Source organism: Argiope bruennichi, chromosome 9, assembly GCF_947563725.1.
Source record: "Argiope bruennichi chromosome 9, qqArgBrue1.1, whole genome shotgun sequence".
Classification (NCBI taxonomy): Eukaryota; Metazoa; Arthropoda; class Arachnida; order Araneae; family Araneidae; genus Argiope; species Argiope bruennichi.
In genome coordinates this window covers 120353512-120377380 of record NC_079159.1, presented here as the reverse complement: position 1 = coordinate 120377380, position 23869 = coordinate 120353512, and the positions used below count along the sequence as shown (strand labels likewise).

At 29.5% G+C, this 23869-nt stretch overlaps 1 protein-coding gene across 1 annotated transcript in view; it reads right to left on the bottom strand.

Moving 5' to 3' along the window:
- LOC129984411 (endothelin-converting enzyme 2-like) overlaps nt 1–23869 on the bottom strand; it is a 70727-nt gene that overhangs the window by 23556 nt on the left and 23302 nt on the right. The window contains exons 11-18 of the mRNA XM_056094288.1: nt 16665–16763; nt 14069–14146; nt 12230–12348; nt 9609–9667; nt 9481–9532; nt 8291–8358; nt 7940–8073; nt 3907–3972 (exon numbers count right to left, since the gene is read on the bottom strand). Coding sequence (XP_055950263.1) covers nt 3907–3972; nt 7940–8073; nt 8291–8358; nt 9481–9532; nt 9609–9667; nt 12230–12348; nt 14069–14146; nt 16665–16763 — 675 coding nt within the window. The remainder of the gene's footprint in view (nt 1–3906; nt 3973–7939; nt 8074–8290; nt 8359–9480; nt 9533–9608; nt 9668–12229; nt 12349–14068; nt 14147–16664; nt 16764–23869) is intronic.

Here is a 23869-nt window from a genome sequence, read left to right as displayed (position 1 = left end):
TGAAGCTATGTAAAAATGATGCGCCATCAGTTCCACATGTCAAGAGAAAATGATCCCTTCGTGCCCTTATCCAAGATCAACACGAGTATTCAGTCGACACGTGGCCGGAAATCCCATGTTATATAAGACTAGTGATCATTTGTTTCGGCCCTTCCTTACTTCTACTTTTTGTTCTACGGTGTTGTGGACGTGTTCTGTCCGCGCTTGATTGTAAATAAATTGCTTTCCCAGGATGGATAAAATTGAATTTAAAAATATAAAAAGTCTCCTCAATGTCTTTAAACCTGCTGCTTTAAATAAAATTATATATATATGTATTTATATATTAATTTCGCTGAAAGAAGTTCGCGCAGAACCTTTTTCAGTTCCTAAATTCACTTTGTTATTTTAGAAAGAAAAGAAAGTTAATAGAAATAAAATACAGAAATTTTATGATCTTGAGCATAATTGGGATTTTATTTTACTACTAAGGTGCTAGAAAAGTGGCTATTTTCTGAGACACACACGATACGCTTATTGAAAGGTTTTGAAATTTATACGCTCTCTTGTTACGAGTTTAATTGCGAGAATTGAAGAAGAAAACTAATTCTTTTCCCATAAAACCACAGGATTTGAAATCTCTACTTCTTGCTTTTTCAAGCAAAACGAGAAATTTATCTTTATTATTATGAGTTTTATTATAATTTATTCCGATTAATACATAAAATAAGCATTTAGACAAGCCATTGAAAGTGTTTAATTTTCTTTCACTTTGCTGAAACTTTTTCAGTTTTTAAAAATTTTTGGAATAAGAATTTATTAGGATCCTATTTTCTTCGGAATGCTAAATGGCTAAATGGCAGTGACTAAATGGCTTCTTCATTCTGCCCCCTTTGGCCAAGGGGCCCCACTGGTTCACCCCTGCGACAAAGTAGAAATACGAGTGAAGTTAGTTTAGTTATATTAACATCTCGTTTTAAAGCAACACTAGGATTGTTTTAGGACTGTCCTCGTAATTTTGAACGGCGGTCAGATGACACCTCAGCTGGTACCTCTTCTCCAAACTTCCATACGACACTAGTGGGAAGACCTTTGGCCCTGACGGATTTAATGTTACAAGCTAGTTCTTCGGTGGAATCGGGTTTCGAAGCCGAGACTTTATCACCAGGCCACCTCGGCCGGCAGAAATACTAGAAGCAAACGCCAAGATATGTCACGTATGTCTCCACCACTAGTGGAAAAACACAATACCTACTGCTAATACGCATGAAAAAATCATATATTAAGAGTGGTAACAATTCTATACAACTCGAATTCAAAATAGTAATGCTCCAAAATGGATGCGTGTATTGAAGGAATAGATACAATTCAAATCTTATGTAAAGATTATAATCAATGAAAGCTAAACTGTACCTGATTATAGCAACTGGAATTTTTAAATCACTGGGAGGTGCGCACGAACATTTGGATCTGTTTTTAGCAGAGATATTTGCTTATAAATTTATATATAATTTTAAGGAATCTCCTAATTCTAAGTTATATCATTTTCCGGTAATAATGTTTAGGAAAAATATAGAAATTATCTCACTATTCCTTTAAAAAAAATACTTTGATTAAATACATTTTATTTTAAAGAAACACAAATGCTATGAATATGAATTGTGTATTAAACGAGATTCTATATGAAATGAAAGAACACTTATCGTCACTTTTGATAAATTCATCTTAATTAATGCCCCGTTTCAAAGAAATACGACTGCTGTTTTGGAATAAACTTCTAAATTTTGAGTCTTGGTCACACGATGAGATAATGACTTTTTGTTAGGATTTTAAAATGGATAAGATTTATCTTTAAAATAATTGAAGCAATCGCGAAAACTGTTCTTAAAAGAATACTACAAAAACGATTCAATGTGTTCCTTTTTTAAAACATACTAAAACATGAGTAAACCATTGGCTAAATTCATTTTTCTTGTTATTAACTTGAGGGAATTACTTAATAAAATAAAATCAAAAAAATTTATCAAAAATACCATTTTATGACGTAATAAAGGAAAGACTTACAGAGCTGAAAGAAAACCGATTGATTGGGTGCTACTCAATTTATAAGAGAAAATGATTAGTGTCAAGCAATACAAAAATTTTAATTAGCATTTAAATTGGACTCGTAACATTTCTAACATTGAAGTGTTTTTTTTTTTTTAGAGAAAAGCTGACATTTTTTGTTATTTTTGGTATAACAAAAAATTAATAGTCAAAAGCGGTTATTAAGAAGTAGAAAAAGTCACTTTCAAGATATTTTTTGATCCAGATTGTGTTTTTCTGTCTTGTGTAGCATATCAAAATTAGCGTGATAAATGTGGAGAAAGCTCAACTACAAATATTCATTTACGTTCTATATACTAGCCGACATTGACGATCAGTTTGTTCGCCCAAAATGTTAACTTATTAGACTATTAATTATTAAAATTATTAATGTGGAATGCATTTCTTAACCTTGTTATTTATTATGACTAAAACACTTGAATTTACTTAAAACAGTTTACTGCAATTTATAAAGCGTATATATTACGAAATAAAACAGGAAATGAAAATCCTACTACGATTGTATGATGACAAAAGCACGTTCCGTAAAAGACATTGTTTCTGAGAGTGTATCAAATTGAATTAAAAATATTATTAAAGTTAAATGAAAAATTGTACGAAAAGGAAACTTCTGTCATTAAAAGGGTAATTTTTTTATCTTAAGATAAAACAAAAAAAATCTTTTTATAAAATAATTATTTTGGAAGATATGAGTATAGTTTTTGAAGGTAAATCATCATTATGGTTAGATTTAAGTTGAATATACGGGTCACAAAATTGAAAAATCTCGGAGCGATTTTTTGTTTTGTTAGCATTTCTGATATACACCCAGGATTACAGACTTTTAGCGAGTTTTTGGACAGTTGGCATGATTTTGATGTGCTTGGCTAGAAACCTTACATTATTGAACTTTTTGTTTGAAGACTATTTTTCTATTTCTTTTATATCTTCTTTCCACTGACTGAGTGTTCTCTCTGGTGACGTGGTGAACTATCTTCAGAACACTTCTAATAATATTTTGCATTTCCGTTAATTAGCAAAGCGAAGCATTTAATTCAGTATAGGTGTAAAATATTCAAGACTAAAAGCAGTATAAATTCATATGATGTTTTGTTTATATTTAACTGTTGCCATTCGACAATTAGTAATAAGCTCGATTTCTATGCCCCGTAAGTTAGCGTTATATATATATATATATATATATATATATATAATCATTATTAATTATACATAGTATAAATTATTTATATTAGATATTTTCAAAATATATCATGGTTAAAGGTTCGTTTGTGCAGAATTTCCAGTAACAATCCTAGGAATACTATGTTCAGCAAACAGCAGAATATTTGGAAAGCATTCCGGAATGTCTTCACACTCGAAGATTACATTACCAAATGCATTTGATATTTTGACTGGCATCAAAAGATCAAATGTATTTGGACTTTTCTTTTCTTGGTGTATTTGGTCTTTATATATATATATATATATAATGTGAGAAGCGCTGACAGATCTCGTATCCTGTATGGCGCCATGTTGGCCATGTTGCGTCACGTCATTAATCATGTGATGCTTTCCCGCCATTATTGGCAGACGAGAGTTGGGCAGTGAGACTGCAAGACGTGCAGCTCACGCTCATGTATCTTTTATGTTCTATGTAGTAATGTTTTGTCCTTTGTCCTTTAATCTTAATAAATATGTTTCACATATTAATGCTGGTCGTTGCCTTTCCCCACATATATATATATATGGATTACAACTAAAATATATATGGCTATGCAATGATCATCTTTATGCCTGCTTTCCGAATATTTTCTTGTAAAAGAAATTAACTGGAGAACTCACCATGAATGCCTTTTTCAGTCCTGCGCTGTCAGCGATGTTTTCATGCAATGTTCTTTGTCCATCCACCTGTTGAAAAGATATTTGAGTATGAAAAATCAAGATAGATATGTTGGAATTATAGAATCAACGGAAAACATTTGCCACGTTTGAACTAGTTATACCAAAAACTAACAAGTCCACACATAATTGAGAAAACGCAACTCAACTTATATCTATCCAGGGGTGTTTGTGCTCCGGGGAAACCCCGGAATTCCGGGGATTTTGAACTTCGATACCCGGAAATTCCGGGGATCGTCGTTCAAAAGGAAGTAAGAATAATAATGAATAATTTATTTTGATCTGGGTAATTTTGTTTGCTTTGAAAGCAGAAAACGCAAGGTCAGTGTGTGTGGTGAAAACTTTTCCTTTCTTTCTCCAAAGGCAGTGATAATGCGTGAAAAGGGGGAAAAACCTTCTTTTTTGTTCTTTCCTTATTGCGAGTTATGACTCATTCCCCCGGTTCTCGGACATTCTCTTCTGGATTCTTTTCGGCAAGTAGGCGCGGCAAAAAAAAAAAGGGAGAGACTTCGTTCGACCAGATGTGCGATAACGTGACTCTGGGTTCAAAGGTCTTATCTCTCCTGGCGTGGCGCCAATAAGTAGAGAAGGGGGATTTTTCGCCGTATTAGCTATTTGTCATTGATCGCTTCGCAACTTTTTTTTCTCCGCTGTGTAAAATTTACGTTTCATTTATTGATGCACGTGTAAATTTTTCGTTTCGCTTATTGAAATATTTTTTTATTTATGTACGCAAGAGAATTTCACTTTGAAATTTCAGCATATGAAACAGAAATTACCCCTTAAAAATTCATATCTAATTAGTTTTACAGCATTAGATCCAGAGCTAAGAGGTAAAACCAGTACAATATTAGCTTTTGAAAAATTATCATCTTTTATGTCCCATATTTTTAGTGATAATGAAAAGTCAAAAGTAGAAGCTGAAATAAGGTTATACCAGAGTGATATTGATATCACCAAAGAAATGCTCTACACATCTGATGAAAGTGGAAATCAAGTCAAGTGTACAATTGATAAATATTGGTCTAAAGTTTTTAATTTAAAAGATGATTTCACAAATGATTATAAGTATCCTACATTGGCTAAATTGGTCAAAGCCTGCCTTAGCTGTTTCCATGGCCCATTAGTGGAAAGTGCATTCAACTTAATGGATACACTTGTCACTGACTATAGAACCTCTCTTAAGATTGATTCCCTAGATGCAGTGCAGACTATTAAATATGATTTAATGGCTTCTAAAGAAACCTCATGTGAAAAATATGGCTCAAAAAATCCAATGACTGATCCAATTCACAAAGATCTCTTACTGAATATGAACAGAAGTTGGAAAACATATCAAGAGGACTTAAAAACATGTATTTCAGATGAGTCACCTATAAAAGTCTCTGAAAAACCTTCTACATTAGCAGAAAAGCAAACTGCTTCTACCTCTGCATGTGCAGTTCTCGAGGAAATTTCTTCAACTGTAAATGAGGAAAATAAAAGTCAACCTTCCTGCAATTATGAAGTTCACCACAAAAGAAAGACAAGCCCACAAACATCAGAAAATAAAAAAAAAGCAGCAGAAATTAGATAATTTTTTTTTAAAGAATTAATTCAGGTAATTTAAAATATTTGCATAAAATGTAGTAATTTATATGTTTGAAAATTTATGGTTATTAATTTTGCAAAAAAAGTAATTCATTGAACTTTTATAATTAGGTCATTCAATACTTCATAATTGTAATTTTTCATTTCTCTCCCCCCCCCCCTTCTCGAAACTCCAAAATGCCGGTAGTAAGTCCGTAAAAGTTTCAGGGGATTTTTTGGGGTCCCACAAACACCCCTGTCTATCTGAATTTTCTTTATGGAGTATATGATCAGCAAATCTCCAAGGTTTCTATAGACTTAACTGTTTCCAAGCCATAGTCCTCAGATGTGAGGTGGAAGAGACATTCGTGCTGAGAAATTTGAATTGTAATTAGTGAAGTGCAAATATGTAATATGTAAAAATTATTCAAGGAACAATCTAATGTATAAATGCCTTCAGATGATGCCAGATGGAAGAGAAATTCGTACTGCAAAATTTGAGTTGGGTTAAAGTACGTAAATATTATCCAATGGACAATCTAGTATGTTCATTGCGAAGATCCACCTTCTTCGCATAGCCTAAAGTGGTGTTATATAACATATTTTTGACGAACCAATCTTCCAACTCAGATAGATATAAAATCTTAGACTTCACAGGACAAAACAAAATAGTTCCATAACAAAAAGTTGCTGTTGTGTTCCGGCCTTGGATATTACATATAACCTAAAATACCAACTTTCACAAATATGTTTACTATTATTAACAAAACGGGTTTTTTTTTTTCAGTTTTTGTACCTTTGCTTCTATATTTATTTTCTGCGTATTAACATAAGTCGATGTCATTTCTGGCCCTTCTTTCTTGCATAATTCTAGTTTATCTTTAATCATCTACCTGTATGTATAATATCCAACAAAATAGTTTAATACAATTTAACAAGCGAAAAAGTTCCCACAAATTAATATTCGATTGCACAATTAATGTATCCATAATTTTTAAAATCTTTTTAGTTTTATATACTTAGTACTGTGCTATATTTAATGTTGAAAATCTCGACCGTTCTCGGGTTTACTCAAGAGGATACAAGTTTCACGATCTTTTTTTCCTTTCCATAGCAAACCCAAAAGCTGCCATATAATTCATTTAATATAAAAATCTGTATGTGTTTTTCACTTTTATATAATTGTATTCAATATTATTTAATTTTCTACAATTTCGTGCAAAGTTATTTGCAAGGATGGCCTTATTGTGAGAAATATAGACAGTATTTCAACAAAATTTTAATAAATATACTGAATATACAAAGTGCTTACTAATGTCTTGTTTAGCTTCAGGACCATGGTAGCTGTAGTCATACAACTAGTATATAAATATAGTAAAGTAGTTCTACTCTATACGATGAAACAACTTGCAAGTTTTCCCAAGCAAAATTTGAATTAAGTGTTTTTAACTCGAAAATTTTATGAATTATTACTTTAATTATTAAATAATTATTATTATATTGTTACTTTAGCGGCACCTAAGTGTATAGATGTTTCAGTATTTTATTTCAACCCTAGAAAAGGGTTAATTCCTCAAAAACGAATATGAATAATATAGATACGAAAATATCTTCGTTTGTTTTGGTGACATTTGATTTATTAAGTGAACTTTTATTTCATTTCAAGGTTTATTTATAAAGCAATTCTTTTAGTCAATTTCTATGAAATCAGATGTATAAGATTTCTTATTTTTCTAATGATGAAATTTTTTCAGCTAAACGTGGAATCCTTTGGGTTACGGTTTATTATTCCGAAATATCATGAAAATATGCGGATATTTAAAAATTCATTTGATCACAGTGGAAGACACTAATGTTGAAAACTATGTAAAATATTCCACATTTTTGCGCACCTCAAGTAGAAAGTCCGAACATCCCAATCATTCATCTTTAAGAGACGAACTTTAGATCTTGAGAGATAAATTTTTACTATTTGCATATTTCACAAGATAATCACCTAAACTTTACTGATGCAATTAATTCATTTGAATATTAACACCTGATGTGTTTCACGGAAATATTCTGACAGTTGTCAAGGTTGAATACTGGCGCTAAGTGTTGGCAAGATTTGTCTTAAGATCTCATTAAAGAAATAGGGCCAACTTAAAAAACAAGCCAAGTATTTGAAAAAGAATGAAAAAAATTAAAGCAATATATTCGTGTTGAACACTAAACTCTAAGAATTGCACATCAACTTTGTAATGTAACCCAATTGTCAATGAGCATGCAATTTGTTTTTAAATTTCGTGTTTAGGGAAAAGTGACTTGAATTTCACTAGAGAAATCAATTCAGCTTCGTTTTAAATGAAAATTATTGCTTTGTTTTCAGCTTTCGTTGATTTATTGTACAAATGAAAGAAATGCGTACGTTTTTCTCCTCCACAGCATCGATGACGTATCTGTTGTACTGCTCCACAAAGCATTTCGCCTTCATCCAGAACTTGTTTTTCATTTCTTCGCTCCACCACAAACTTTCGCGGCCTTCCTGGTCATACTGAAGGCCTGCAAAAAGATCCAAAGAATAGAAATCTTTGAAATATAAAGACGATATTTCGGCAATTTCATCTTTGCAAAATTTAGTTTCTAGATTTTTTTTCCTAGTATTTCACATAGAGCGAATGTCTGATTACAAATAAGAATTTACCTATTTAACAGCGCAAAGCGACAACAACTATTAAACAAAAAAATAATAATTTTTTCAAAGAATAACAGATATTACCTATATTTTCAAAACCGTGAGCCATTTCATGAGCAATCTCAGTACCCAGTCTCCCATAATTTAGATATCTGGAATTTAAAAAAAAAATATTATCATTTCAAAATCAATCATTTATAGATGTGCTACGCCAAAACTAATTCAAGAATAAATTACAAAGCTTATTTAGAAAACTGAATTAGACAGCATCAAAATACAAGATAGATCCAATTGATTGATTTCAAGTTTTTGTTGTTGAACGGATGATTGCTACATTTATTTCAAAAATGAATATTCAAAACCAAATAATATGCAAGTTTCAAAAATTTACAATATTCACTCCTTCTGTTAAACGCACGTCACACATTGAGACACATATGAAATAAATTCTTCTGTACCTTCAGCTTTAATATGTCCATTGATAAATGAATTCCTCAATAATTTTTAACCTGTGAACTTCATTTGAGTCTTCATTACAAAATTCCTCTATGTGCATATATTTCAAATAAATACAGCAACTAATTGCCTATTACGCAGTAAATTATCACACTATATGTATGTATGTAGCACAGTTTCGCAGATGAGTTACCGAAAAGAATTTGGAATGTCAACTTATCTTTTGTTGAAGAGCATGAATGATGGATGCACAGTGATAACCAATGAAATGCGTCCTGTTTCAATGAAACATAAGAGAAAAAGTGTGAAAATTTTTCCCTTAGTGATTTTACTATGAGATTCTCCTAGGGATTTATTTTACTCGTATTGATCCAAGAAAGAGCATTTCCGACATTTTTAGAAGTTATGCCGATTCATTAAGGATTTTTTCCTTTCTCTTGCAGCTTGAGAACTGCCCAATCAGCAATTTTTTTGAGCGCGAGCTAGAAATAACTAAATAAAAAAAAGTTATCTGAATCAGGAAATGAGAGAACATTTTAGAAAAAAAAAGTATTATGGACTAATAAGTTATTTAAAAACAAACAAAAGTGAAGAAAATAAATAAAAGAAGGAAATAACATCACAGAACAAATAACGTGAAATACAAAGTTTTAATTTAATCGTATACTCGTGCGTTATCAATAAGTTTTTTAAATTTTCATTCAACACATTTCAGTTGAAAATTTTGTTTAAAACGTCTTCAAAAACATATTTTAATACATCTTTGTAAAAATAACACTTTATTTATTTATTTTATTTATTAAAGAAATATAACTTACTCTGGATTTTCTAAATCAAAGATGGGTGGTCGAAGTATACCCATCGGAACAACTATGAAATAAAAAAAAATTATTTGCAGTGGTGATCAAAAAAAATTATTTGATATAATATGCAGAATTTTACATACCTAATGCATTTTTGGTTGCAAAATAATGTGCATTGCCTTGTAAAGGGCCCTTGTAGATGCTAGGGAAAAAGTATATCAGTTTTAAATAAATACGATTAAAATAAAAGGCATTTTTATTTTGAAAATTAAATAATATTTGGCATAATGTTTCTAACGAAAAAAACGTACTAATGTATTAAATAAAAATTTGGTCAAAATTTTAATCAATGTAAAACAATGTTTACGAATTTTGTAAGAAGTATGTATAAAAAGACCATTAGCATAAATATGATTAGAAGATCAAACCAAGAGACTTATTCGAAAAAAAAAAGAAAAAAACGCTAAACAATTTTTTAATCATACATTACTTAATTTTTTCTACAAATTTCAGATGCATTTATTTAACTGTAAATACATAATATATGAAAATAAAGAAAAAGAACTGATTTACTAAAGAAAAAAAATTAATTTTATTATTACAGTATAAGAATATGAAAGAGAGAAAGAAAATAAAACAGGATAAAAGAATAAATTTAACATGTTCATTTTAACGAAATCCTGATATCTATAGCAGAACTTTTCGGTGGAATGAATATGAATATCAATGCATGTTGTGCTCATCTAAAACGATGTTTAATTAATCATTATGATTTTCGAAATTATAATAAATCATAATTAAATTATAAATAATTCAGAATGTACTATATGAACTAATTTTAAAAATTGAAATTCTTTTTTTAAAATCTTTGAAATGATTGTAAAAGATGGAAAGCGATTTAAACCTTCAAAATTTGACAAGATCCATGAAATAATATTAAAATGGTTAAAAATGATGCGATATAAAACATGTCTTTGATTAAACCCTTTATTAGGAATAAAGCGACGGATTATACTGAAAATCTTGGAATTACCTACTTCCAAATCAGCTCTGGATGTCTCGATACTTTCATAATAATTCAAACAAAACTTTCAGATTAATGTAATTATAGTTATAATTAAAAATTAAAGAAATAAAACAATTAAACATGCTCAAAAAAGTATTGGGACACTTCCCAATAAATTAAGAAAAACAATGAAAACTTAAAAGTTAATTTCTTGTTGGGTCATCCTTGCTTTCTTTTATCTCTCATATTCTATCTGGCATGAACTGGACCAATTTTTTGCAAAATTATCAATTTTTTTTAATCGAGTGTAATTTATTCTTCGACCAAAAGTTTTTTAAAAATCCTGCTTGTTAGAAATTTGATGCTCATGTAGTTTTTTCTGGAAATAATCCCAAACATGCTCAATGGGATTAAGGTCTTGACTTTGTGAAGGAGTCTTAATAAAACTAGGACAGTAGTAGAGGACCCATAACTTGCAAATATTATCAGTATGTTTCGGGGCATTATCGTTGTGATATTTAAAATTCTTGAGATTTCCAGCTTGCTCGCTTTCCCTTAAATCTCTCTTGAAAATGTCAAGATAGACGTATTTATTCATTGTACCATCAATAAATTTAAATTCTCAACACCAATGCTTAATATACAACTCCACACTATTTGATTGTCACTTCCATGTTTAACAGTAGGCCGTAAATTTTTGACATGCATTGCTATATTTGGTTTCCGTCAAACTTTTTTGCTTGCCATCCGATCCGAAAATGTTATTTTAGCTTTCCTCAACAAAGATTACATTTTTCCTAAATTCTTTTGGCTGCTTGACATACATTTTAGCAAATGCCAATCTAGCTTATCGATTTCATGTGCTGATGTAGGGCTTTTTTTCAGATACTCTGTCATGATATCTATGTTTTCTGAAAACATTTCTAACAGTTTTAGGATTTACAGATTTTCCGAACTTACATTTATATTGCAGAGTCAATTTTTTTGCACTAGTTTTTGTATTAAAGTAAGCTTGTTTCACAATCCACTTCTTTTCCCATTCATTAAATGCGTTTGGACACCCTAATCCATGCTTGTTTTCAACACTATTTGTTTCCTTGAACCCGTGAATAATGTTAAAAACAGTCAACTTACTAAATTTTAAGATATGTCCCGAACCGTGAACTGTTTTTCCACTTTTGCAATGACTTATTCGCACATCATTCTATATGCCTTAATGTTTCGCCATTTTTCTATAAATAATCTGACCTGTTGACATTTTTATGTTTAAAATTATAGTCTAAGAAGAGTGGTAGTAAATTCAATTCTATTAATCTGTTTTATATTTGTTAAATTTCTCATTTCAAAAGTGCCCAATACTTTGTTGACTCCTTTTGTCTTTGAATTATATTTTAAAAGCTAGATTATATTTTAATTCTAAAATAATAATAAAATTTTCCTTACAAACTGTACACCAAATGTTAAAATATATTTTTAATTCACCTTGTTTTTATTTTCATGTGATAAATAGTTTTATAAAAAGCTATATAGTTATCCATGCCATGTGTTCCAATACTTTTTTGAGTGACCGTATATCAAGTAAGAACTTGAGAAACTTAGTAAGAATTTTTTTTTCAAAGAACTGCTATGAAGTCAGTTATAGAATCCAATTTTGTTAATTACGATTGCAATTCAAATTATTTTATCTAAAATTTCTAAAAATTAAAAAGTCTTCAAAAGTAAGCATTTAATAGTAAATGTGTAGAGATGAAATCCTACTTATCCACCAGCAGTCTGTTGTCTTCTACTGGTCTGTTGAGTTTTTGCAGTTCGTTGTACACAAGGAATCGACTCATCTTCAGCATATTCTTGAGCAAACTATCAGTCGATAACTCTAGCTGGGAAAGAATTTATTAAGAGAATCACAAATGGAAATCTTCAAGTGCTATTAATGAAATTTCAAACAGATTTGATATACTTTGAAACAAATTGTTTTAGATCAAAACTTTGGTGGGAATGTTGCGATAAAGGGATGGCAAACACATTCATATCAGTGTTTGCTGTTGTCAGCAAATCTCCGAAAAATTAACCTCTCGCATGCAATGACGAATCTGACTCGCTCATCGAATGATTGAATTTTTAATTTTAAATGCAATTAATGCATTAAGTAATTTAAAATGAAAAATTTGTTTAAAAAGTTTCAGTATCTTAAAAGCCCTTGTATTATTATAGGAATATTCCAAATTGGAATATGTTATCTAAGTAGGAAATGAAGTAGATTTGTAGGTCAAAGGGTCAAAAAATGAAATATTTCATGACGTATAAGATGATATACAAAGAAAATTGGTTTAAATATTGAAAATGCGCCGTGGTATTAATACAATATAATAAATGGTGACATCATTAATATTTCAGGTAATATATTTTATTTATCGATAGAAAAATCTTACTGATTCTGCGATATTAAAAAAGCTATGTTAATAGCGTTCCGATTCATGCGAATGTTACACGCGTATTCATCAAATTTGACTTTTTGCTTAATAGAATATTCTTATCGAAGAATTTATGCTTGTAACAAAGAACAAATACTTTGAATATTTGCTCTTATTCATGTGTTATTTTATGTTTTTTTGTAACTTTTTTATAATTCATAGAGTATTTTAAATCTCATTTTAACTTTCCACAAACCACATAATATGTTCGATTGTATGAGCAGTGCGATCAACCAGCAAACAATAACGATACTAGCAACAATTTTTACAGAAATCATTTCAAAATAGAATCATAATCATGCAGGCAGTGGCGTAGCAGCCGGAGAGGGGGGGGGCGTAAGAAGCGGCTAGTAGGGTATAGATGCCCCAGGAACCAATCTTAGAGGACCATCATAAATCCTTAATGTGTTTACGGCACTTTTTAGAGTTAAATATGATAAAGCGATGAAAAATAAAACCTTGGCGAGGGCACTATTAATACTTATGGAACCACTGATGACGACTGGAAATGAGATAATCATTATTCTCTTTGCGCCACTGCTTGGTTGGAAGCATATGCCGACAAAAAAAAATCATCCCAGAATTCTTTTTATAATGGATCCTATGAGATTTTTTATAAACAAACGGCCTTTCTACACTTTTTTTATTTAACTTGTTTCAAGTTTGTAAAGATGGAACTTTATAATCGAATTTCTTCTTCTAATGTACTTTAAGGAGCACCAGACTGCTGCTAAACTTTATTCATTTGGGGGTTCTAGATGCCAATAGTTTTTTTAATTCTTATTCATCAGTTAATAGATTCATTGATTTAAATTTTGGTATTATACAGCTTATGTCAATTTAAAATAAATTTGAGGAAAAAAAAATCGATTTCAAGATTTTATATTTGGTTATTAATTATAAATCAAAAGCAAATTAAAAAATTAAGTTAACATATCGCCATTTTAGTTGCACTGATAGAAACACTTTTTTAGTATTCTTACAAACTGTTTTAATTGATTTGATATAAAATTGTTTTCCCTTAGGCTAAAATTCTATTCATGCAGTAGTGCTGCATTCAAAAACGCGTGGTTTGACAATTCGCCCTAAGAGTTTCACCAAAATAAAAATAAATTAAAAAACATACTTTAGCATAAAAAGTTTCCACATAATCCGCACTCAGCATGTGACGAGGGTAGCCTACTTCAGTTTTCATGTTCAAGACCTGAGAGAGAGAATCAATTATTTTCGAAAGTCTTTTATGAGACATTTTTATATTAAATTATTGAAAAAGCAGTTGAGGAATACAACTTATTTCAATTAGTAATGCTTTCTCGTTTATTTGCAATAAACACAAGGCCAAAAATTTTAAAAACCATTTTTTCGCTTTTTTAAAAAATAAATATCATTTGAAGATGGCATTTCAAATAATAGTCTGAGAAAGGGGCTGAAGTGATACAAAATGTTTCAAATCGATAAAAATAACAGAATGTATCAGGGGGAAAAGACATGTGGGTTTTTAAATTCCCAGCTCATTTTTGTTTTTGTCTTCGTCGCTTTATAAAAACGCATAACTAGTAATGCGCTTTTTATAGCAAACATTTTTATTTCGTTTTTAGTATCGGCTCTATTTTCTTTTCTTTTTTCTGACTGATTCCATATTGAATGAGTTAAAAAAATATTACAAAGTACTGAAATATTCGGAGAATATCCCTCAAGAAAAACAGTTCATGGGATAAGGTTAAAAAAATAAAGTTGTATCTAGAAAAACATTTTTCTTCCTTTTATTTTTATAAGAAAGTTAAAGTAGGATTTCTAGTATTAGTATGTAGCTTTTTACTAAAAGTCATTCAGAAACATCTGTTATAAAATGTCTGTTTCCTTGGGCAGTGGTAAACTTCTGTTAAGTTTTTGGCAAAAGAAAATATGTTCCGTTTCTTCTTGATATCTCCTATTCGAAATATACAAAGAAAAAGTGTTTCAGTCGTCAAAAAAATTCCATCTCGGAATATCGACGAGTTGCCAAGTTTAGGACAGCACTGAGTCGAAAAAATTACTTTTGGATTGTGACTACAAACAGGATAAAAAATGCAAGGAGGTAGAAAATCGGAATTTGGTTTATTGGTTTTAAGCCACAATTGTAGATTTCTGTCAATTTTTGGACGAAATCCATTCTCGGAAAACTATATCCTTCCATACATGGGTGAGTGAACGAGGTAATACAAAAATGAAAATCCCTTCTGTAACTATTTTTCTTATCCAAATTGTAAATTTGAATCCGCCATCGGAATAACCGTCAGTCGATCTAAAGACTAAGCGTGTCCTAACTTACGAGAACAGGGAAAAGACAATCTAAAGTCACCTCACTACTGAAAGATCAAATACGATGAATAAAGACGAAATACCATTGCACTTATTTCCGTTATACTTTTGCAAGTGTAATATTTTCGAAAACTATATAATATCATGATATTTTAAGTATTATTCTTCATATTTTAAGTAATAATCTTCAATTTTGAATGTTAAAATTAAAAAAAAATAATTATACAAATATAGGTCTAAGTCTTAAATTTAAAAAAAATTATGCTAAATCTGAAATATTTGAGAAAATATCTTTTACATTAAATTCAGCATTTTTCAAAAAATTCCAGTAAATAAATTGACAAGAATGTTTTTTTCCGTTAGATTCGAAGCACTGATTAGAAATCGAGTCAAAATGTTTTCGCATATCTCTATGTATTTCCAAATTCTAAGAGCCAGTGCAGTAAAGTTAAATTTAATTCTGTTAAATTTAAGTGTTAACTAAAGTTTTCTCTATTTATTTATTTAATTTGAATTTCCTTTACATATCAAAATATGTATAATTTAACAAAACATCATTGTGATATTTTGGTTCATATACAAGATAGTACTAAAGATAAAATAGAAACTAAAATTGCAGTTGTTAGTTTTAAAAGAATTTAACGTTCTTGACAAAGAAAAATTTATGGGAACTAAAGCATATTCAAGGAAGTTACTTTTGAAAGTTATTTTATATAGCTTACAGTATGAAGAAAAAGGGATTTTTCCTTTAACACTTTTCAGTTTTAAAGATGATTTATTTTCCTTCAGCTTGATGCACCTTTTTTTAAAATTTTTAATTGCTCGGAATCTTTTATCATTATTTTCATGATCTCAAGGAGCCTTTATTATGATCTGCCATTCAACCAGTAATGACAAATTTATAATCCCTTCCACCAACAAATGCTGGAGATGATAAAGTTTCATATCAGTAAGATGTACAGTTGGCATGCGTTTATTATTAAAAATTGCAGCATTGGTTGAAAACTAAAATATTTCAATCATTCAATGCGAGATGAATTTCCAGCAATGTTTTAAATAATTTAGATATTCAAATTGAAAATATTTCTTAATAATAATTTACTACAGCAGATAATATATAAAAAGGCAACCCAATAGCTATTCAACTTGCATATTGAATAGCTAAAATTAAAACAGTAATAAATTCTTATTTATCGCATTGTATAGAATTACATTTTTAGTTTTTAAGTGTTGTTAAGGTGTCTTTTTCTTCTGATTGTCGCAGTAGAAATTTTTTAATCAAAGCTTAAAATAATGGAATCTTCAATAAAGCATTAAAAATAAGTTTTTTTTTTATTTTTATTTTAAATGGAAACAAAAGTGGACAGTTGAAGAAATAATGCAATGCTCAACGAAAGACAATAAGATATGATAGTTCTCACTTTCTCAATGGTGGCATTTTGTGATTCTTCATCCAACCAAGCGGTGTTACTAATGATGTCGATGAAGGTGGCTTTCAGAGAGGATACCAACTGCTTGGCCTGAAATATCATTACTTTCATCAGAACTAAAAAATGTCTATTAGTTTTCTCTGAGAAGTTCGATTCATAATAAATTTCATTTTCATGAAAAGATCTTAAAAATACTTTTGTACATAAAAATAAATATAAGAATTTTAAAAAAATGTTATTAGAATTTAAAACATCAATTTTCAATTAAATCTGCATCTGTAACATCGTTTCTTAAAATTATCTTTGATATAAATGCGTAGTTATAACATTTAATTAAATTTCATAAATAGCATAAATTTTTAATTGTATTGGCTTTTAAATAAAAGTAATTTTTTTTAATTTTGTAAAAATTTAATTCAAGTTTCTTAGCTTTAAAAAAGATGCATCAATACAGCATTAATAGTTTATAACTTATTGAAGCGCTGGACGTATCTGGACATAATTCTGAAAAATCAATACCCGATACTAAAGAATCAGTTCGGATAATTAAATGCAATTTTTATTTAAATATTGCATATTACAAATTAAATGTCATAATCATAAAACTTTTATAAATAAAGAACTTATGGTGGAATGCCTTTTTAATGACCTTGTAAAAATGCTATTTTATGATACACAGAGGGGCTATTCTAATCGTGATCCAACAGCTGATTTAGGACCGCGGCGGCCTGGTAGTAAGGCTTCGGAATTGGAGGTTTGGGACCCGATGCTACCGAAGAACCAACCGTCTTCTAAACTGGTCTTTTGCACATTATATTATTGGATCAAACGTCATCCGGCTGGTGTGGTGTGGAAGTTTGGAGAGGCGGGTGCCAGCTCGGGTCTCGTTCTCGTCATTTGACCGCTGTTCAAAATTATGAGAGCTGTTCTAAAATAGCCTTAGTGTTGCTTTAAAACGGGATGTTAATATAAATAGACTAAACTAAACCAAACCAACAGCTGATTTCTAAACTGTAAAAAAGAGCTTATACTTCTAGTTAGAAAATGGATTTAAATGTCAAAGAATGATATTTTATGTTTCGCAAAGAATGATACAGAGTATATCTGTATCATTCCTTCATCTGTATCATATTCGATATCTACGAATGATATCGAAATATACAGAGTATACTTCGATATCATTCATATAAATAAATACCTCAACATTGGAAAAAAGCAAAATAAAATTATTGTCCTTCAGTAATTAAAATTAACAATTGGAAGTTTAATTTCAACGCAATTTTAGGTATTCAATGTGAGCCTTTCCAGATATACGAATGATATCGAAGCTGTGCGATAACTCATCCCTCAGTTTTTTCTGAGTACTTGGTGAAGCTTTGAAAGGATGCAAATATACGTGTATGACAATATTTCATTTGAGTGAGGGTGAGGTTACATCAAACAACAGGTGTTTGTTTCATCAATGCCAATTGAAGCTGACGAACTTATGGCATTCATGTCTGCAGTCTTTCAAACATCATAGCAGAGATGCTGAAAAATTATGGGATGGGTGATCTTATCGCCTTGATATCGTTCGAATTTTTGAAGGGGACAACACTTATAATTGGGCTGAATTGAAACTTTCAACTATTATTTGTAATATCCAATGAACAACAAGGTTGCACTTTGTTTTGTTTTATTTTAAGAACCCTGCAAAGTTGGTATATTAATTTATAAATACCCTATATTTTAAATGCCTGCAATCTGACTCTCTGAATCTAAATTTTTATAGTTTCCAGATCTTATTAATCCTGTTTAAAATTTTAGAGTGCCAAGAAAATTCGACCACTCTCCTTCGATCGAAACTGACCGAATTACGAACTTTGATTTTTTTTTATTATTTCAGATCAATTAGTGACAATTTCGTAGAAATACTGTGAATTGACAGGCGGATCCTGCACCAGATAACTAAAAAAACAAATAAAAATCGTTTAAAACACTGATATTGAGAGCTTCATAATTCTTCTAGTTTTTAGTCAAAGAAGTGTGGAACTTTTTTATATAATGGAAGCGTTTCAAGAATATGTTACTATTATATGGTTCCCATATTTAGTATTGGTGAACAGTAAAAAAATTTTACAGGCTTCTTAACATTTTGAGCTTTGTATTTATTGATTCAAACGCCACAGAGGAACCTTGAAATATCTTTTGGGCTATAAGCAGATAGTATAATTCTGTTATTCTATTAATTTATTTTTTTCATCTTTTCAACAAAATGAATGTTTTAAATATGTATATAAATAATAATAAGGACATTTCATTCAGTAAAAAATATATTTTCTTATGGAAATTTCTTATGGTTTAATGACAAAGTTATAATTAGTCAAATTTAATATTTATCATAATTAAAAACTGATATTTTTATAAAAACTGAAATGAACTGATTAAACACCACTACCATTCTACTGTGGATTAAGTACTAATATGTTGAGATTTGGGACAGTCAGAAATTCTACTCTATCGAAACTCGCAAACCAGACAAGAACTATGACGACTATAGTAGTATACCATTAAGAAAGAGTTTAAAAAAAAGCATATGGTGAGGTCATCGAAAAAGTTTGCTAGCTTGATGTTTTTGAAATTACTTCTGAACGTTCAACTATTAGTTATTTCACGAATGCTAAACTAATTTATTCTAAATACTTTAATCATAGATAAAAAAAATACTTATATATCTATTACGATGTAATAAGCCGTGATGGTTAGGATATGATCCTGGCTTCGATTTCCAAGTTCCGAATCCACTAAAGATTATCAGATGTATTGACCTTCTGTACGTTAAATTGTTCTTTATACCACTCTAATGGGAAGACATTTGCTTGTCTTCGCATTATAATGGTGTGGAAGTTTGGAAAGAAAGTGATGATGACTCGGATATCTTCTTTGACATTTGATAAGTAAAAATATCGTGAATATTATGAAAATTTCTTCAATTCATGAATATCCCACCTGATACATCAGATGGGACGTTAATATAACTAAACTAAATAGTATAGTTATTATGATAAATTCAGCATAATATCGCAGTAATAAATTCAACATATCATATAGTTTAATTCTATGACTAAAATGACCAAAACTTTTGAATTCGGTTAAAGTATGGAAGAAGAAAGATTTCGTCCACACTGAACTGACTGAAAGTCCGCCCCTTTAATGCAGAATGCCCGGTAGACTAATGACAGTAATTATCCCACTAATTACAGTACAATTCCAAGAAAGATTCAGAAAAAAAACCTGAAATGTGTCGGTTCAGTTCCGTGTAAGAAACTAAACACAAATGCTCGTTATTAGATTCGAAATTTCATAAAAAACACAACTAAAAAAAAGAAGTGCACAAATTAACCAACAAGGAAATGTCGCACTGATATTGATAATTTTAAAAAGCTTTTTGAATATATTTCATTAAAAACTTGGGGAGGCTTCTAATGTTTTGAATTTGTTTATTGAAATTTTATTATTACGTTTGCAACATCGATTTATTCTTAAATACTTTTATTTTCACTACAATTCAGAACGAAGAACATATTTTAAAAAAATGTTTGACTTCAAAATTATTGTTAATAATTCCACTTACTTTTCGATTGTACTACAGTTTAATAAAAGAAATCAAAACATTTAATTATTCATTGAAACAATATTTAAATTTTAAAAAACAACAGCAAGTTTACAAAAGTAAAAACTTGAAGATATCTAGATAGAATATATTACGCGCCATACATAATGAATCAAATCGCTCTTTTATTTTTCAAAAAGTGGAAAGAAACTTCTTTCACATAAAAACAAATGAATACCTGAAACAAAATAAATGCCAACATTCTGAGATCGATGACACTACATAATTTTGGCCCAAATAATGAGTTCTAATTAGTGAAAGTTTTATGCAGCATATGTGAAGTTTTTCATCTTCATTTTTGTCCATTAATGATTTGTATTTTTTTTATCTTATCCTTATTTTAATTTAACTTTAAACTGTGATAATATTTTACTTTGTTTTGAAATTCTTTCAAAACAAACTAAATTCTGAAAAAACAAACTAAAACTGAAATTCTTTCAAAATCTTGATATTTCACTTTTTATACCTCTCTTCGCTTCTCTCTCTTTCTGTGTATATATACATGCATAATATATAATATTACCGTGTACAATTTTATATCCGTATACGAAAATAAAGAGAGAGAAAAAATAAGATCGTTAAAAGTTTTAAAGGCAAGGATATTTGGAAATGTTCTAGAAATTAAATAAATAAAGGAAGCGAAGAATTGAAACCGTAGATTCTGAATAAACTGGAGAAATAATTAATACCGAAAGAAATTGCTAAACCTTGCGTTTCGAAGCCACGGACAAACTTTTCTTTTTGCGACGTTTCTTTTTTACTTTTTTTGCAAGTTTGAATTTCGAATTGCGCCTCCTCAGGCAGACAAAAATTATGGAATTACACTACTTTCCTGAGGCAATAATATTTTCTAATTACAGAAAATATCAAATATTGGTATGCAAGGCCAAATTCTATTCAAATACAACAGCTTTCAAAATGCACTAGAATCATTTCGGGACCATTTCATTTGGCGTAATGATATGCCTTATAACTTTCTCTGTAGAGTTAAATTAACCTGTCTTGGAGTATATGGGTCATTCACTTTCACACGAAACCAAAATTATTGAAATCGGTTCAGCGGTTTTGGCTGGCGAACTCTATAGCAAGATTTCCCCATAAAGAATTCTTCATGTATTACGAAATGTCGTTTTTTTTTTCTTTCGTTTTTCTATCAAAAATGGTAGATAATGGAAGACAGTGGACTCTAGATAATATATGTGCACGGCTTGATCTTTCACGTAAAATAATAATTATTTAAAATGTGAATTTCTGAATTTAAAAAATTTAGACATTTTCTGGAATTTACATGGGGCAAGGAGAGATTATTTTATATTTATTAGTTCATTTTAAAATCATAGTCTATTAATTTTTTTATTCAAATGATCTGCTTTTTAGTCTTGTGTACATATGAAATTTTGCAACAGATTTTAAACTAGCTCCCCAATGAGTTAACGACTTGACATGGTGCCACCTTTTGAAATGATAGTTTTTGATCTATTGTAAAATTCTGTCAGAGCAGACAGACAAGAAAGAGAGTAATTATTGCATTATCATCCACTTACGTATGTTTAAAGTTTTATGTCTTTGGCTTATTGCGAAGTTAGTTTAAAATCGATTGCGAAATTTCCATCGAATAGACAAACATACAGAGCGGAATGTGATTTCATAAATCGTGTTAATAAAATTGAGCGGAATCGGACCAATATTTCGGACTGTTTCATTGGTTTTCTTAATTATTTTAAATATACAGATTAATAGAAAAAAAAGATTTGCTGTCTGGGTGTTATTTTATGGGAAAAGCCTTTAATTCTTTGAGAAATTATGAAATATCAAAATTCGTTGTTGTAATGGATTTTTTTCATTTCATTTAAAATGTCTCAGATGCTAAAAGTATTTCGTTTATTATAATATTTTATAAAGAAGAATCTTACATCAAAGACGTAAGGATTCCGTCCAATGTTAATATTTAAATTTATTTTCTGCTAAGAATTAATTTTTATCCTCGCATACAACTAACAACCAATTCAATATATCAAAACATTAACCTTTGATATGGTAAAATAATAAAAGTCTCATTTACAAATACTAGGCTGTAAACAAGGTTTTAAAGTAGATTTTGTGACAATTAATTAAATAATTATTTTTTATTTAGTAAAAAACACAAAAATAACTTCAGCAAAAGCAACTCTGGTGATATCTTTTACAAATAGATATCAGTCACAATTTGACACCAAATAAATAGCCATTTTTTTTTGAAGCAAACTTGTACAGTATAGAAATCTTTTATTTATACAGGTTTCATGGTGTGTGTAAGTACTCTAATGTAAATAAATATTTATAAAAAAAGTTTGAGTTCATTTCTGCATTTTTAAGCCCTTTTGCAAGGTTATCCGCTGTCGTCATGCTATAAAAATCCTTGGATAACCTTGAGTTCATTGTACTTTCATAATTATTGGTGAGTCTAAATTTATAAGTACTTCTCCATATGCTGGGGTTTCATATAGTGTACATCCGTCTTTGGTATAAGTACACACATTTAGTAAAATGTTTTAATATTTTTTAATTGCCACTCTGAGGGCCATTATTCACTAAAATGAAGTAACTGTGTTATATATATATATATATGAAATTTTTAGGGAACATAAGTTTTTAAATCTTATGTTTGTAATATTTATTTTCATTAACTATACAAAATGAGATTTTTACTTAGATTTATTAAAATTGAATTTATTTAAATGATAATCCGGGAAAATTTATTACGTTAGTCAGATGATTATTTCAAGAGAAAACGAAATTAAGCTCGAAATGTTGGGGGACCATTTTTGATACTTGGTTGCCAATTATTGTTGTTCTACTCTAGAACTTTATTTCACATGTTTACTGAATAAATTTGATAAAAATAACTTTCTAAAACTGATTTTGATTAATATACTTAATGACAATTTAAATTTAAAACATAATTTATTATTCAGTCTCATTCATAAATATTAATTTCAAAAAATATTAAAATTTTGTGCTACCGTCGATAACATTTGAAAGTTTAAACTTGAGATTTCAACTGAATTAAAAAGTGAGAGAAAAATCGATTCACAAATTCCATATTTACGAATAAGATAGTTTCATAGAAGAATCAATCACTTAGGAAAGAAAATGTAAAATAAAAAAAAAATCATTTTTTTAATAATTCTAAGTAATCCGTATCTCGGAGCATATAAATCACTGCCATATCATCGGGTTCCTTAAGCTGGATTGGATCTTCTTTTTAAGGAAGAAACAATGACTTCAAATACAAATAGGAAAAAAATATCTGAAAGCAATAAAGAGTAGATAAATGTAATTGAATTTGGATATCGTTCAATACATTTTAATGTTATTGCAAATATCTTTCGCATTTTCGAAAATATCATTATAGCAATCAGATTAAAATCCTTTACTTAGATGAAACTTTACGAACATTATTATAGTTATTGAACCTTATTATATTATCCAAATATAAAGAATTTCATGTTGAGATGTTTCATTTCTTTTTTTTTTTTTTTTCATATTATAGAAAACAGTTTGG